The sequence below is a fragment of the Heloderma suspectum genome, chromosome 8 (assembly GCF_057233095.1).
Source record: "Heloderma suspectum isolate Gila_16-S chromosome 8, 16-S_ref, whole genome shotgun sequence".
NCBI classification, from domain to species: domain Eukaryota; kingdom Metazoa; phylum Chordata; class Lepidosauria; order Squamata; family Helodermatidae; genus Heloderma; species Heloderma suspectum.
Genome location: NC_139465.1, coordinates 48,081,315 through 48,094,552, shown reverse-complemented (window position 1 = coordinate 48,094,552; position 13,238 = coordinate 48,081,315). Strand labels below are relative to the sequence as shown.

The 13,238-nt window shown below is 53.4% G+C and overlaps 1 protein-coding gene across 1 annotated transcript in view; it reads left to right on the top strand.

Moving 5' to 3' along the window:
- The first annotated feature begins 4,705 nt into the window (after positions 1-4,705).
- Positions 4,706-13,238, top strand: part of PLEKHG4 (pleckstrin homology and RhoGEF domain containing G4) — a 135,014-nt gene continuing 126,481 nt past the window's right edge. The window contains exon 1 of the mRNA XM_084812901.1: positions 4,706-5,104. Within this exon, the coding sequence (XP_084669027.1) occupies positions 4,706-5,104 (399 nt within the window). The remainder of the gene's footprint in view (positions 5,105-13,238) is intronic.

Here is a 13,238-nt window from a genome sequence, read left to right as displayed (position 1 = left end):
GCTTAGACAGTGGGGGAGTGCCTTTCTGTGAATATTGCCTGCTGGTAGTGTAGTGACGTGGTAGGGACCCTGCAAAGCCCCCCCCCAAACTGGGCAGCCACTGTACCTAGAATAGGGATTGGGCCACTGGGACCACACCGGTGTCCTGCACTCATCTCTGATGCTTTTACTACAAGCAGCAGGAGTCCTCAGAGGACGCCTTCGCCTTGAGAGTGGCAAGCCAGGCAAAACTCCTGATTTCTGTCTCCTGAATGAGGGGCTCAGTTCCTGAGGAGGTGGGCAGAGGGGCTAATCCCAAGGCTCCAGGCTGAGCTGCAATTGCCACGGGTCAGCACCAGTGGCTGTCTGAGTGCTGTCAACCAGCAACAATCCCAATTTGTCAATGCATTAGGGATGTACGAAAGTCACTTACCTTTTCGAAGGGTGACATTCGCGGTGGGGGGGGGAGGCGCTCCGTCCCTCCCCCCGAAATTCTCCCCGGCCGGCTCTGCTCCGCGGCAACTCCGCGGAGCCGCCAGCCAGGGCTGCCCACAGCCGGACATCCGGCCGCTGGTCAGCCTGCACATGGACGCAAAGCCATTTGCAAAGCAGCGCGAATGGCAGCAGGTAAGTGCTCTGTTTCATGCGCCTTTCGTGGGGTGGGGGGGCTTCGTTCCACCACGGATTTCAGGGGGCCGAATGCACTGGCATTTGGCCTCACCCAGATCCGTGGCGGAATTCTCTGACATCCCTACAATGTATGCATTGTTCACCTGGGCAGGTGGGGGGTGGGGAATAAAGCCTCAAGCAAAGAGAAAGCCATTTTAGGCTGCTTGAAAGGAGGCCGCATCTGCTCCTTCAGAGAATCTTTGACTGCTGGGGTTGTGCTTGCCTGAAGAGAACCATCGAGGGTCCCTCTCTCGGGTGGCCCTCCTGCTGCGATTGGCTAGATCAGAGCAAGCTTATACATGGCTACTCAGAGGCAAGCCCCACTAAGTTTCATGAGACTTATTCTGAGGTAAGTGTGTAGGATTGCAGCCTGATTTTGAGGATTGGGGGTTGGATGCAATGGTCTTATAGGCCCCTGCCAACCCTACCATTCTATGATCTAATTTGCAGTGGCTGTGATGTTGCATCAGTTACCTGCCATGGGATATCTGTACTTTTATGGGATAGAATCAGCATTTCTGAATGTTGTTCACGGCTGTTCTGAGAAGTTTCCCAAAAAATTCATTGAAAGGCAAAAGCCCTGCTACCTTTCACCCAACCAAATAAATCCACTTGCTCTAAAGGAAACAGGGCCTTACTGCTTCCAGGCCTACAGCAGTCGCTGTGGATCCAGTGAAGAACACGCCAGCAAGCAACGTGGCCCTCACCCATGGAAAGGGAAGGGCGTGGAGCGGGGGGATTCTGAAGGTCAGTCATGCTGTTGGGCGATGACAAAACCATGCCGCCTGTGTGCTGCATCTCTCTCCCACCCCCAATGGCCAACATGGCAAGGTCCATTGCAAATTTCCTCCTTGGTGGTTCTTGATTAATTTCCTGATGAATGAGGGTGGGGGATCAGTGATGAATAGCCTATTAATTGCCCCTTGAATAACCTCTCTTAATTGCCCCAGGGTCACTTTCTCTTTCTCAAAAGGGGGATTTTAATCACTAATATTCTTGCTGCTGCTGCAGCAGCATTTTTAAAGGCCAAAACAGCTGTACTTCTCTAGTAAAAATAAGGCTGGGGAGGGTTGAGAGGAAACCAGTAATTAACCCCCACACACACCTGGAACAGAAACTGATATTGGGTCAGTGTGGTGTGGTGGGGTTAGGCCAGGGCTGGTCACTAAATTTCAGCCTGGCCTACCTTGCATGGCTGTTGTAAGGATCAAAGAGGGGATCATGTATACTACCTGGAGGTTCTTAGAAAAAGGCAGGGTAGAGAGAATTCATGGGGCAATTAATAGGTTCTTCATCATTAATTGTTTTTCAGGAAGCAATATTTTAATAGATCTTTAAATTACATTTCTATACTGCTCAATAGCCGAAGCTAGAACAGGTTGCGTCTACACGGATGTTGCTGGAAACCTTTGCTGAAAAGTACTTACTCGCGAGTTAACATTATGAGGGGGATCTTGGCCATGGGGAAGGGCATTGCTGGATAATATTGCATTATATTAAGTGCGTGAGTGGAACCACCGTTTTCATTCCGCTTCCAGTTCACGCTGGGAAAACAACACCTCAGCCCCAGTGGCGCTAATGGGCTGTCGTGTGGGAGCAGCCATTTGCCACAAGCCGCAAACATTTGACCTGAAAGGGAAGATGGCCCCAGGCTGCCTGAAAAACAAACCAAGTGCAGCACACCCTAAATTTGGAACAGCAGCTAATGCCATTCTAAAGCCTTAGTGGTTCCGCAGACAGCATCTGTCTCTTGGTAGCCTGCTGCGTGAATCCCCCCACCCCTGCTGGCAACTGGTCTGCAAAGCTGCTCAGCATAGGCCAATAGTCCGCAAAGGATGGAGATTTCATTAACCAGATCAACAACATGCGGAACATGCTGGGGAACCTGGGTGGGAGGGTGCTGTTGCGCTCCCATCCTGCTTGTGGGCTTCCCATGGGCAGTTGGTTGGCCACTGTGTGAACAGAATGCTGGACTAGAGGGAGCAGTCCGTCCCAGTATTAGGGCTCTTCTTCTGTTCATAAGAGCTTTTTGATCTGGCAGGGCAGAGAAATGCCCAAGGAGAGAGCTTCTGGGCATACATTGTCTGCTGAGCGAGAGCTGCTCCTGCACGTGCTGTCCTGGAGTTAGCTAACGGGCTGTTGCACAAACTCCCACTCATTTCAGCAGGAGACAGCTGATTATTTGGTTTCAAATTGCTTCCTGCAAACATCGCTGGATAATTTTCTATTGGCCAGGGTGTGCAAACGAAGGAATGAAACCTGTCCCGTGCTGCATGCTTGGAAAGGGAGTCCTGGGCCTGCTGGGCATCAGAGGCAGCTCCTCCTCCTTTGCCAGCTCACCAATCCCCCCCCCCATTTGGAGGGAGGAAGCGCACCCTTTGCTCTCCGATTAAATGCAGGGGGGGGGCATCAACAGCTGGAACAGGGCTGAGGAGAGGTGTCTGGCCCCCGCCGGGCAGGGCACCCTCTCCTCCAGCCCTTTGGCGGGGACCTGCTGGCCAAACCAGACACAATGGCCCCGTGTCCCGTGTGGCCCACCCCAAGCCCCTTCAGGGCTGCCCTGGCCCTGCAGCTGCTTTGGGCAGCCAGGTGGCCCTTTCACAGGGAGCAGCCCCCTGCTGGAAGTGGCCGTCCACCATCGGCAGCACCTGGGCAGCAGACTGAGCTGCAGGCACACAGCTCACCTGGCCACCTCTTCCCCATTATGGTGAAACTGCATTGCTATTTCAATTACAGTAATTATTTCTATATTTGCATGTATGCATGCAGATTAGTGTATGCAAATTTGATGCAAATCTGCGCCCTGCTTTTGTGATGCCACCCTTGGTGTGCATGGCTGAGCCCTGGGATGACAGGTGGCCCCCTGGACCCCACTGCCCGGGGCTGGTCAAGCTTTCTGCATTTGCCCGGCCTTCCAGCTCCCGCCACTGGCCACAGATGCTGCGAGGGAATCGCGCACTTCCAAAAGGAGCATTTTGTCATCCCAGTGCTCCTGTGTGGGCTGAGGGGCCTTCCCGGGAGAACCAGCAGGTGCTTGACATCTCCGCCCCAACTCTGGGACATTTCGAATTCTGCCCAGCCCAGCCTGGCCGGCCTCTGGCCATGGAGGCAACACCCAGCGCCACCTCCCTTCTCCTTCCTGTGTCTAACGGGGAGTCCTGAGGCTCCACCGGTATCCCCCTCCCCCACACACTTCCCTTCTCCCAACTGAACAGACCATTGCGAAGTTGCTATGACACCCCCCCCCCCCCCGGTCTTTTGGCCCCGGACATTGGAAACAATCAGCTGTCACCAGGTGAAGGAATTTGCCATATGAAACTGCTTCCTCCCCGAGAGGAGGCGGTCTTCTTCCTCAGGTGAGAGGGTTGCGATGATGGCGCCATGGCCTGAAATAGGCCTTTCCAGTACGTTTCCCTCCCAAAATGTATGGAGCTGAACTCTCCTCTCTGTATTTCTGGGCATTCTTGGTTCACCGGCCCCTGTGTAACCAACCAGCCATTAGCTATCTGAGAGGTCCATAGTCACAAGGAAGGGCTGGGGAATGGCAGGGTGTGCGCACACACGCGCGCGCACAGGAGACAAAGGTGGAATTGTTTGTGCGCTTGGTGACAGTCTGAGGGGACAGTCCACAGGGACAACCTTTGGCCTCACTGAAATGTGTGGGGACTGCTCAAGAATCCTTTCATTTCAGTGGGGCTTGTGCAGGAGAATGGCTTGGGGTGGGGGTGGGGGTGGGGGAGTGGCACCCTCAGCTGACAGCCTTTTTAAAAAACGAACTGAAAAGAAGTATTTATTGAATCACTTGGGAATCCAAAGCTTCAGTAGTATTGAATGTCCAGTTCATTGGAAATCCAGAGCAATACCTGGTTTGTGTGGCTGGCTACAGCGGCAAAGCTATTGAAGGCCATTTCAGATGGGCATCACTGTGCACAGTCTATGCACTCATCCCACTGCAACCTCTGGTCGAACAGGGCCTGCAGGTTTTGGAGCATCGCAAAAACCTGCACAACCTGTTTGACTGGAGGTTACAGGGGAATAAAGGAAATATGTGAGCATTATGGCACACAACCCTTCCAACTTACCTCGAAAACGACCGTCATTCCCCAGCCTGGGAAAACTGCAAACAAACCTGGAGTGGACGTGCGCGGGGGCAGGGCCCAACTTTTGCTCGCCGCTCTGGTGCTGCTACAGGCGCCCCTTGGGCGCAGAGGCCGAGCTGGCCGGGGGCCGCGCGCGAGCTCCGTCTTGGGCCGGGAGGCCGCCGCCGGGCGTCGGTTGTCCGAGCAGCCTGCAACTCCCCCTGGCCGGCGCGGGGGCGGCAGGGCAGGGCTCGGCTCGGGTTACAGCGCCCGCTCGCTCGCTCTGCGGCTGCGGGGAGGGAGCGCCGGGCCGGGCGCCACCGGCCGGGCGGCGGCGTGGAAGGCGCCGAGACGCGGCTGGCGCTGGGGCAGCCATGGTGAGTCGTCCCATCGCGCCGGGGCTGGAGCCGCGGCTCGTCGTGCCGCTGAGCATGTGCAGAGGGCCTCGGGAGGCGGCTGCGGCTGCGGCATGCTGGCAGAAAGGAGCGGCGCGGCTGCGCGCCCCAACGGGGCGCGCCGAGTGGTTGCCCACGTGCGCGCGTTCCTCGGCGGCGGGGCCGTGGGGCGTGGGGGAGGCGCTCGCGGAGATGCCGCCGGGGGCCTCCCGCCTGCCTAGCAGGGCGGCTCCCTCGCTGCGGGCGCAGGCTGCTGTGCCGACGGACGGGGCTGCCGGCTGCTGCGGCTGGCTCTCGAGCGCCTTGGGCCTCGTGCTCCGTGGCAGATGTGCGGAGGGGGCTGCGCGGAGGCCCGGTTCCCCGGAGCTCAGGGCCCTCGCCATGGGGCCCCTGGCGGAGAGTGAGCCAGGCTCGGGTCCGGAGCCTTGTTCAGCGGCACGGAAGGTGTGGAGTGAGAACGAAGGCCGTGTGGGCCTCTGGCCATGTGCAGAGTAGCGGCCCCACGCTGCTAGAGAGCCAGAGCCTGCCCCCCACTCCTGGGGCTAGGGCAGCGTCCTTGGGTGGCGCTTCCAGGGAGCCTGGCACCCCGGCGCCTTTCGGCTGGCTGGCAGCAGCGGCCGGCGGGCAGGAGAGCGCGTGAGTTCCGCGCGGAGAGCGGGCGGCCTTTTCTTCGCCTTGCTTTCCCCGGGCCTTGGGCGCTAGATGCTATTCCCCAGCCTCGGCTGCCTTTATGTGCAGCAGGCTCTCTGTGGGACCGCAGCCAGCCTTTGGTTATACCTAATCTCTCTTATTAAAACAAAATTATTCCTATTTTCTAAGGTTATTTGGCATGGCTATTCTGCATTCCTGCTGGCTAGAACAACAGAGCCTTGTGGCACCTTAAAGACGAGCAGACTTCTTATGGCATACGTTTTTGTGCCATAGGGTCTGCTTTATCAGATGCATGTAGTGTTGGCCTCAGTTGGCAGGAATATTCATACATGGTGTAGAGGGAGAAATATAAACACTGGAGGTCAGATGGCAATGGGATGGAAAAAGCAAAAACGGAGCATTCAGTTAAAGCTCACATTTTTAAAAAAAGCACAGTGACCATTCACAACCGCAGTGACTGGTGATAACACAATCCGCCTGGCAGTGTAAGTTAATTCGTATCTGTAGTGGGACAGGAACCATTGTCTTTATTCAAGCTCAGACGGATAGAATGAAACCTCTTGACAAGTTCTAATTCAGCTGTTTCACACCAGGCTCTTCCTTCAAAGTCCTGACATTGAGTGACTTCGTCAAGGCAAGGAGCTCGAGTGAACCCTGACCCCTGCCTGGGGTTGGTCTGACCAATCTTGAGCTCCCCAAGAAGCCGCCTGCTAAAGGTCATGCTGAAGTCCCAATGGCCCTTCTGCAAGGAGCAGAGCAAACAAATGCGCCCCTTCATGGTGCTCTTTTAGCCTCCTGCTGCCTGCACAGGGCGGTTCAAACGTGGGAAGTGGTGGAGATGCTGCTCGGAGGTTGCCTTGTTCCGATTCCACTCTGGCGTGGCCTCTCAAGAGCACCAGTGTGGATAAGAGGAGGAAGCCCTTTCATGCTGCGCCCCACATATGGGCTGGAGGCGTGAGCAGCACAATGCGCCAGTCATGCCACTCTGGGAATGCTTGGCCTTTGAGCACAGGGCAGAAGGCATCTGCAGAACAGCTCGCACATGCTCCCTAGCCATCACAAAGCATATACTTTGCCTGTGCAAGCAATGTGCTCCTTTCTTTTCACCCACGGACATGAGCTGGAGTTACAGTCTCAGTGGAATGCTGTGTCCACCCTCCAGAGTGCAGCTGAGCCTTCCCAGCTGGATTTTTTCCCCCACTGGCTTTTAACAGTAGCTGGTCACATTGACTCCAACCCCCTGCTCCGTGTGAGTGCTTGCCCTGGGCTGCACCCACTGAGGTGGAGCAGAGGAGGAGATGCATGTGTACGAATGGGCCTCTGGGCATGTGCTGGGCGGGGGGCTGACCCTCCTTCTGGACTGGCAAAGGTGGCCCATGAGCTGAGGACTCGCTTGTCGCTGGCCCACGTATGCTAGGGACCCACACAGACCAAGAGGGGCTCCCAGCCATCCCTTGCAAGGGCTGCCCTGCAACATCTTCAGCATGCCTCCGGTGATTTTTAATAATAATACAACTTGTTCATGAAGAAATCGCTGTGAAGGGCCCTGGACGGGGCTCCGGGGCAGGGCTCTGCTGCTTTGATGCCCCGCCTGAAAACTCCCCCCCAAAGCTAGCTGAGGGGCTCCCACACAGCCACCGGGGGGGGGGCAGAGCCAGCGCCGCTGGCCCCAGAACCTGGCGCAGGGAAGCACACGCCAGGGAGCCTCGTGGCACAGAACAGACTGGCAAGGGCATTCCGCTGTGTGCTTTGCGGGCGCTTCACCTGCTACATGAGGTGTTGGCCTCAGATTGGAGCATCTGTGTGCAGGCTGAGGTGGGGGGCATAAAGCTGGCCGTCAGAGGGGACTGCAATGTAGAAAGTGCAGACAGTGAGGATCACCTTAGTCGCCTTCACAAAATGTTTGCGATAATACAGGCATCTCTACAGTGGTGAGCCGATTAACATATGTGGTGTGATTAAAAAACAACCCGACCCTTTGTCCTTATTCATGCCACAGGAAGTAGAGTTGAAACGCTTGATGAATCGCAGTTCCGCATCGGCATCTGTCTTTGAAATTCCTTTGTTCAAAATGGTCATCTTAAGCTCATCCACAGAGTGTCCTGGGGGGGGGTGTGAAATGTCCCCCCACTGGTTTCTGAACATTGCCATTCCTGATGTCATCTTTGTGATGGCATATAGCACAAACGATGGCATGTATCACTTTGGGAGTTGAGCAGATGCTTGAACCCCTGATGTTGTGGAGGCAGTATTAGGTCCTGTAATCATGTTGCCAGAGTAGATACGGGGACAGAGTTGGCATCTGGGCCTGGTTGCTGTGTCTCCATTGCGAGGTCTGTTGCTGCTGGTGAGTATCCTTTTTAAGGATATAAGAACATCAGAAGAGCCCTGCTGGATCAGACCAAGGGTCCATCTAGTCCAGCATTCTGCTCACACAGTGGCCAGCCAGCTGTCGACCAGGAACCCACAAGCAGGGCATGAGCGCAACAGCACCCTCCCACCCATGTTCCCCAGCAACTGCTGTACATAGGCTCACTGCCCTTGGTACTGGAGGTAGCATGTAGCCATCGGGATTAGTAGCCATTGATAGCCTTCTCCTCCAGGAATTTGTCCAACTCCCTTTTAAAGCCATACAAATGCGTGGCCATCACTACACCTGTGGTAGTGAATTCCATAGTTTAACCATGCGCTGTGTGAGGAAGTCCTTCCTTTGATCTGTCCTGAATCTCCCTCCAATCAGCTTCATGGGATGACCCCCTCTTCTAGGATTTTGAGAGAGGGAGAAAAATGTCTCCCTGTCCACATTCTCCACACCAGGCATAATTTTGTACACCTCTATCATGCCTCCCCTTACCCTCCTTTTTTCCAAGCTAAACAATCCCTGCTGTTGTAACCTTCCCTCATAGGGGAGATGCTCCAGCCCCTTGATCATTTTAATGGCGCTTTTCTGCACTTTTTCCAGCTCTACAATATCTTTTTCTAGGTGTGGTGACCAGAACTGTACACAGTTTTCCAAGTGTGGTCACACCATAGATATGTATGAGGGGAGTACGATCTTGGCAGTTCTGTTTTCAATGTCTTCCCTAATTCTGCCTAACATGGAATTTCTCTTTTTCACAACAGCCACACACTGGGTTGACATTTTCCTTGAGCTGTACACCACAACCCCAAGATCTCATTCTCAGTCAGTCACCGCTAGCTCAGATCCCATCAGTCTGTACTTGAAGTTGGGATTTTTTGCCCCCACATCCATCACTTTACGCTTGCTTACATTGAACCACATTTGCCATTTAGATGCCCATTCTCCTTGTTTGGAGAGATCCTTTTGGAGCTCTTCCCAATCCCTTTTTGTTTTAACCACCCTAAATAATTTGGTGTCATCTGCAAACTTGCCCACTTCACTGCTCACTCCTAATTCCAGATCATTTACGAACAGGTTGAAAAGCACTGGTCCTAATACAGATCCCTGCGGGAGCCCACTATTTACTTCCCTCCATTGGGAGAATTTACCATTTATTCCCACTCTCTGCTTTCTGTTCTTTAACCAGTTACTGATCCATAGGAGGACCTGTCCTCTTATTCCATGACTGCTAAGTTTGCTCAGAAGTCTTTGGTGAGGGAGTTTGTCAGAAGCCTTTTGGAAGTCCAAGTAAACAATGTCTACCGGATCACCCCGTCTACATGTTTATTGACACTCTCCAAGAACTCTAAAAGATTAGTGAGACAGGACTTACCTTTGCGGAAGCCATGTTGGTTCTTTTTCAGCAGGGCTTGTCCTTCTATATGCCTATTAATTTTATCTTTAATAATGCCTTCAACCAATTTACCCAGACCAGACGTTAAGCTAACTGACCTGTAATTTCCTGGATTCCTTTTTGAAAATTGGTGTTACGTGGGCAATTCTTTAGTCCTCTGGCTGACCTTGGGGACACGTTGCATATTTTGGTTAGAACATCAGCAATTTCATATTTGAGTTCTTTGAGAACTCTAGGCTAGATACCATCTGGGCCTGGTGATTTGCTTTCAATTTATCAGTAAGGTTATGAACTTCATTTTTGTCACCTCTATTTGCCTCAGTTCTTCAGTCTCCCTTCCTGAAAACATCAGTTCAGGCACAGATATCTGTGCTATATCTTCTGCAGTGAAGATGGATTAGAAGAATTCATCCAGCTTCTCTGCAATCTCCTTGTCCTCCTTCAGTCCTCCTTTAACTCCATTGTCATCCAATGGTCCAGCTGCCTCCCTAGCTGGTTTTCTGCTTCTGAAATATTTAAAGAATTCTTTATTGTTGTCCTTGATGTTGCTAGCCATACGCTCTTCAGAATGCTTTTTTGCAGCTCCTATTGTCTGCCTGCATCGCCTTTGGGCAAGCTTGCGCTGCCTTTTGTCTTCCTCACTTGGGCAAGGCTTCCATGTTCTGAAGGGAGCCCTCTTGCCTCTGACAGCTCCCTTGTTAGGTCGGGCAGCTGTCCAGGATGGGCTGTAGATGACTGATGGCACTAGAAAGTAACTCCTGGGAAGTTATTCCAACCTCCTGTGTTGGGGGCTGGAGGATCTGCCGTCTAGATGCTCCCAGAAGCCCCCAGGAAGTGAGATCTCTTGACCTCTCCCTGACCCCTCTCCCCTTGAGGCACACACCCGGGAGTTTGGCCTGGCTGGGACGCTCTGTGGCCCTGATCGGCTCCTTCTTTCTGCCCAGGGGGACTCTGCACTTGCTTGGACTGGAGGGATGGGACTTCCTCCAGAAACACACCCTTGTCTGGGTGACTGATGGCATCTGAGGACCAGAGCCACAAAGGAGCATTTGCTGGGAGGGGCCTCGTCTCCCAAAGCTGGGGGGGAGCTCCTGGCAACACAGAGTGCTGTCTGCTGCCGGCCATGGAGGTGGGGGGGCTGCCCCATGAGCCTGAGCACTGTTGGGGGAGGCTTGGGGGGGGCCCAGCTCCATGTGGCTCCTACTGTCTTTGAGTGCTTTCAAAACAGGTTCAGGAATCGGGATCTGAGACAGGAATTTGTGGGAGTTAGGTCTTGCCCAACCGTGCCTGGACGGCTCCTTTCCAGGGGATTTGGACAGGAGCTGTGCATGCCAGGGGCACTTCGCATGACGCAGTCCTGCTGATGCTAGATGGCCGCCTTCGGATGACTCTTGCCGAGAGGGCTCCTCTTGGAGGGAAGGGAGGGTTCAGCGGCGTCTTTCTGGAGGTTTTCAGCAGGTCTGAAGGAATAGCTCCAGGTTTTCTCTCCCCCAAGCAAGGGTCTGCGTAAGAGTGTGGTGTGCTGAGTGAGGAGAGGAAGAGCATGGAGGGGCACGTGGACTGGGAAAGAGTCCCCAGGTCCCCACTCTGACTTGACGGAGGTCCAACTTCTGATCTGACCATCCAAACATGGCATAAAGCCAGACCCCGCCCCATAGATGGGTGTGGGTGTTTCTGGTTGGGACCCTGAACTGGGCTGTGCCTCAGCGACTTTGGCCCAGGCCTAATGGAGAAAAGCTGGCTTTCTCTCGTTTCCCTTCCCAGCCAGCACGAAGCAGTTGCAGTACTCCTTCGTAGGCTGCAGCCCTGTCGTGCTTACACAAGATTCCTTGCTGTGCACTGTGTTATAACCAGGGTCCTTAGCTTCTTGCTATATGAGGCTGAACTTGGGAGGAACGATACACCCTAAAGACCAAGAGTTGTTTTGTGAAAGGGCTTGTATGATCTTTGTATTTAAGGTGTTTTTCTTCTTTTAAATTTAGTGTCCCACTTGTAGTTAAGTTATCAAAGGCACCCTCTGTTGTTGATTGTATGCATCAAGCCAAATACAATTTGTACTGTTTTTGCTACCAGTTTGAAAGTTTTCTGCCAACACAACCCCAGTCTTTAAAGCAAGGTCCACCAGCTTATCAATATTATCCCTTATCATGAGGGGCTTCACAATTACTTTTCCTTGTGTCTGAACCCTGCAACTCCCATTTGTCTACATTTAAACATTCCTACCTGTCAGCCCCAGGAACTGCAGACCCGGTAGTTTTTAAAGGCAAATTAGTGGTACTGAAAAAGCCATCTACTTTAAGTTGCCTTGATTTGGATGACAAAAAACCATCAGAACTATTTCTGTCCTGCTTTGGCTGGGTTGGGCTCCACCCAGGGGCAAATTAGGGGCTCTCCACTTAGCAAAGTCAGCAGGCAAAGGGTCAAGAGCAGTATTACAAATCCAGGACAGTGCAAAAGCAGGCCCTTTTCAGGAGGGATAATAGGAGGGAGGAGCCTGGGTTCTCTGGGGAGATGGCTGTGGGTCTGCCTCCACAAGAGGAGTGGAACTCTTCCTCTGAAACAAAGGCCGAGTGACTCCCTAGCGCAGTGGTGTCTCAAGAGGCAGGCCAGAAGAACCCCCTGTGAGAAGGAGTGCCTGTTTACAGAGGAAGACTCCTCATGAGTAAGGGCCTCCTCATGAATAGGGCCCTCCTGATGAGGAGGACTTCCAAAAGCCTCTGATGTGCTGCAGCTGGGTCCTGGGTGGGACTCTGGAAACCCCAGCTTATAAGATCAGTTGAGACCTGCCGCTTGCTGGAATAACGTCTTTATTTCAGCTCCCAGTACCTTCAACCCGTGCTTCTTTTATCTTACTTCTCCTTGGACTGCTCTTGTGCCACTGACCAATGGACCCCATGACCTGGGGAGGCGGTGGGCTCTCCCACCCTGGAGGCATCCAAGACAAGGCTGGACAGCTGCCTGTCGGGGCTGCTCTGACTTGGACTCCTGCACTGAGCAGGGGGCTGGGCTCGATGGCCTTGCAGGCCCCTTCCACCCCATCTGTGACTCTGTGACCCTGCTGTGGTCCTGTTGCCCCCTCCTCTCCTCCATGTGCTGTGCAGAACGGCAGTGGTTGTGGGAAGGGCCTGGGTGACAGGACCAGGGAAGGAACAGGCAGGAGAGTCATAGAATAGTAGGGTTGGAAGGGGCCTACAAGGCCATGGAGTCCATGTGGCTGTCTCATGTTGTGGCTGTCTCATGTTCTGGTGCATTCTGGGGATTTAAAGGCACAGGGCAGATCGCTGGGTCGTAGCTGGCAACCGTTTATGCAGTTGCTGGCTTTGGATTAAAAATGTGCGCGCATGAGGGAAGGAAGCTGGCATATCTGCCTAGCTCTGACCTCACCTCTAAGATTCCAGGTAAGCTGTTCATGTAAATGGGGCCTCCATCTGTGTAAGCACCCGTGGAGTGTAATGCAGGGGTGATGGGATTGGTTATGTTATTTACATACATAAATGTATTTACTGGCCTTCAACCCTAAAAGATTTTCCAGAGTGGCTACCAATTACAGTCGTCAAACTATAACAACAATTCAACACAGAAAAACTATTAAAACAGCAGGACCTTAGTAGAAGCAGTACCAGCAGCAGTTAAAGCTGCTTAAAACTGGCAGTAGAGTAGAACCATAATCAAGAGCATCTAAAGGCCTGGGTAAATAAAAGATCTTCAAG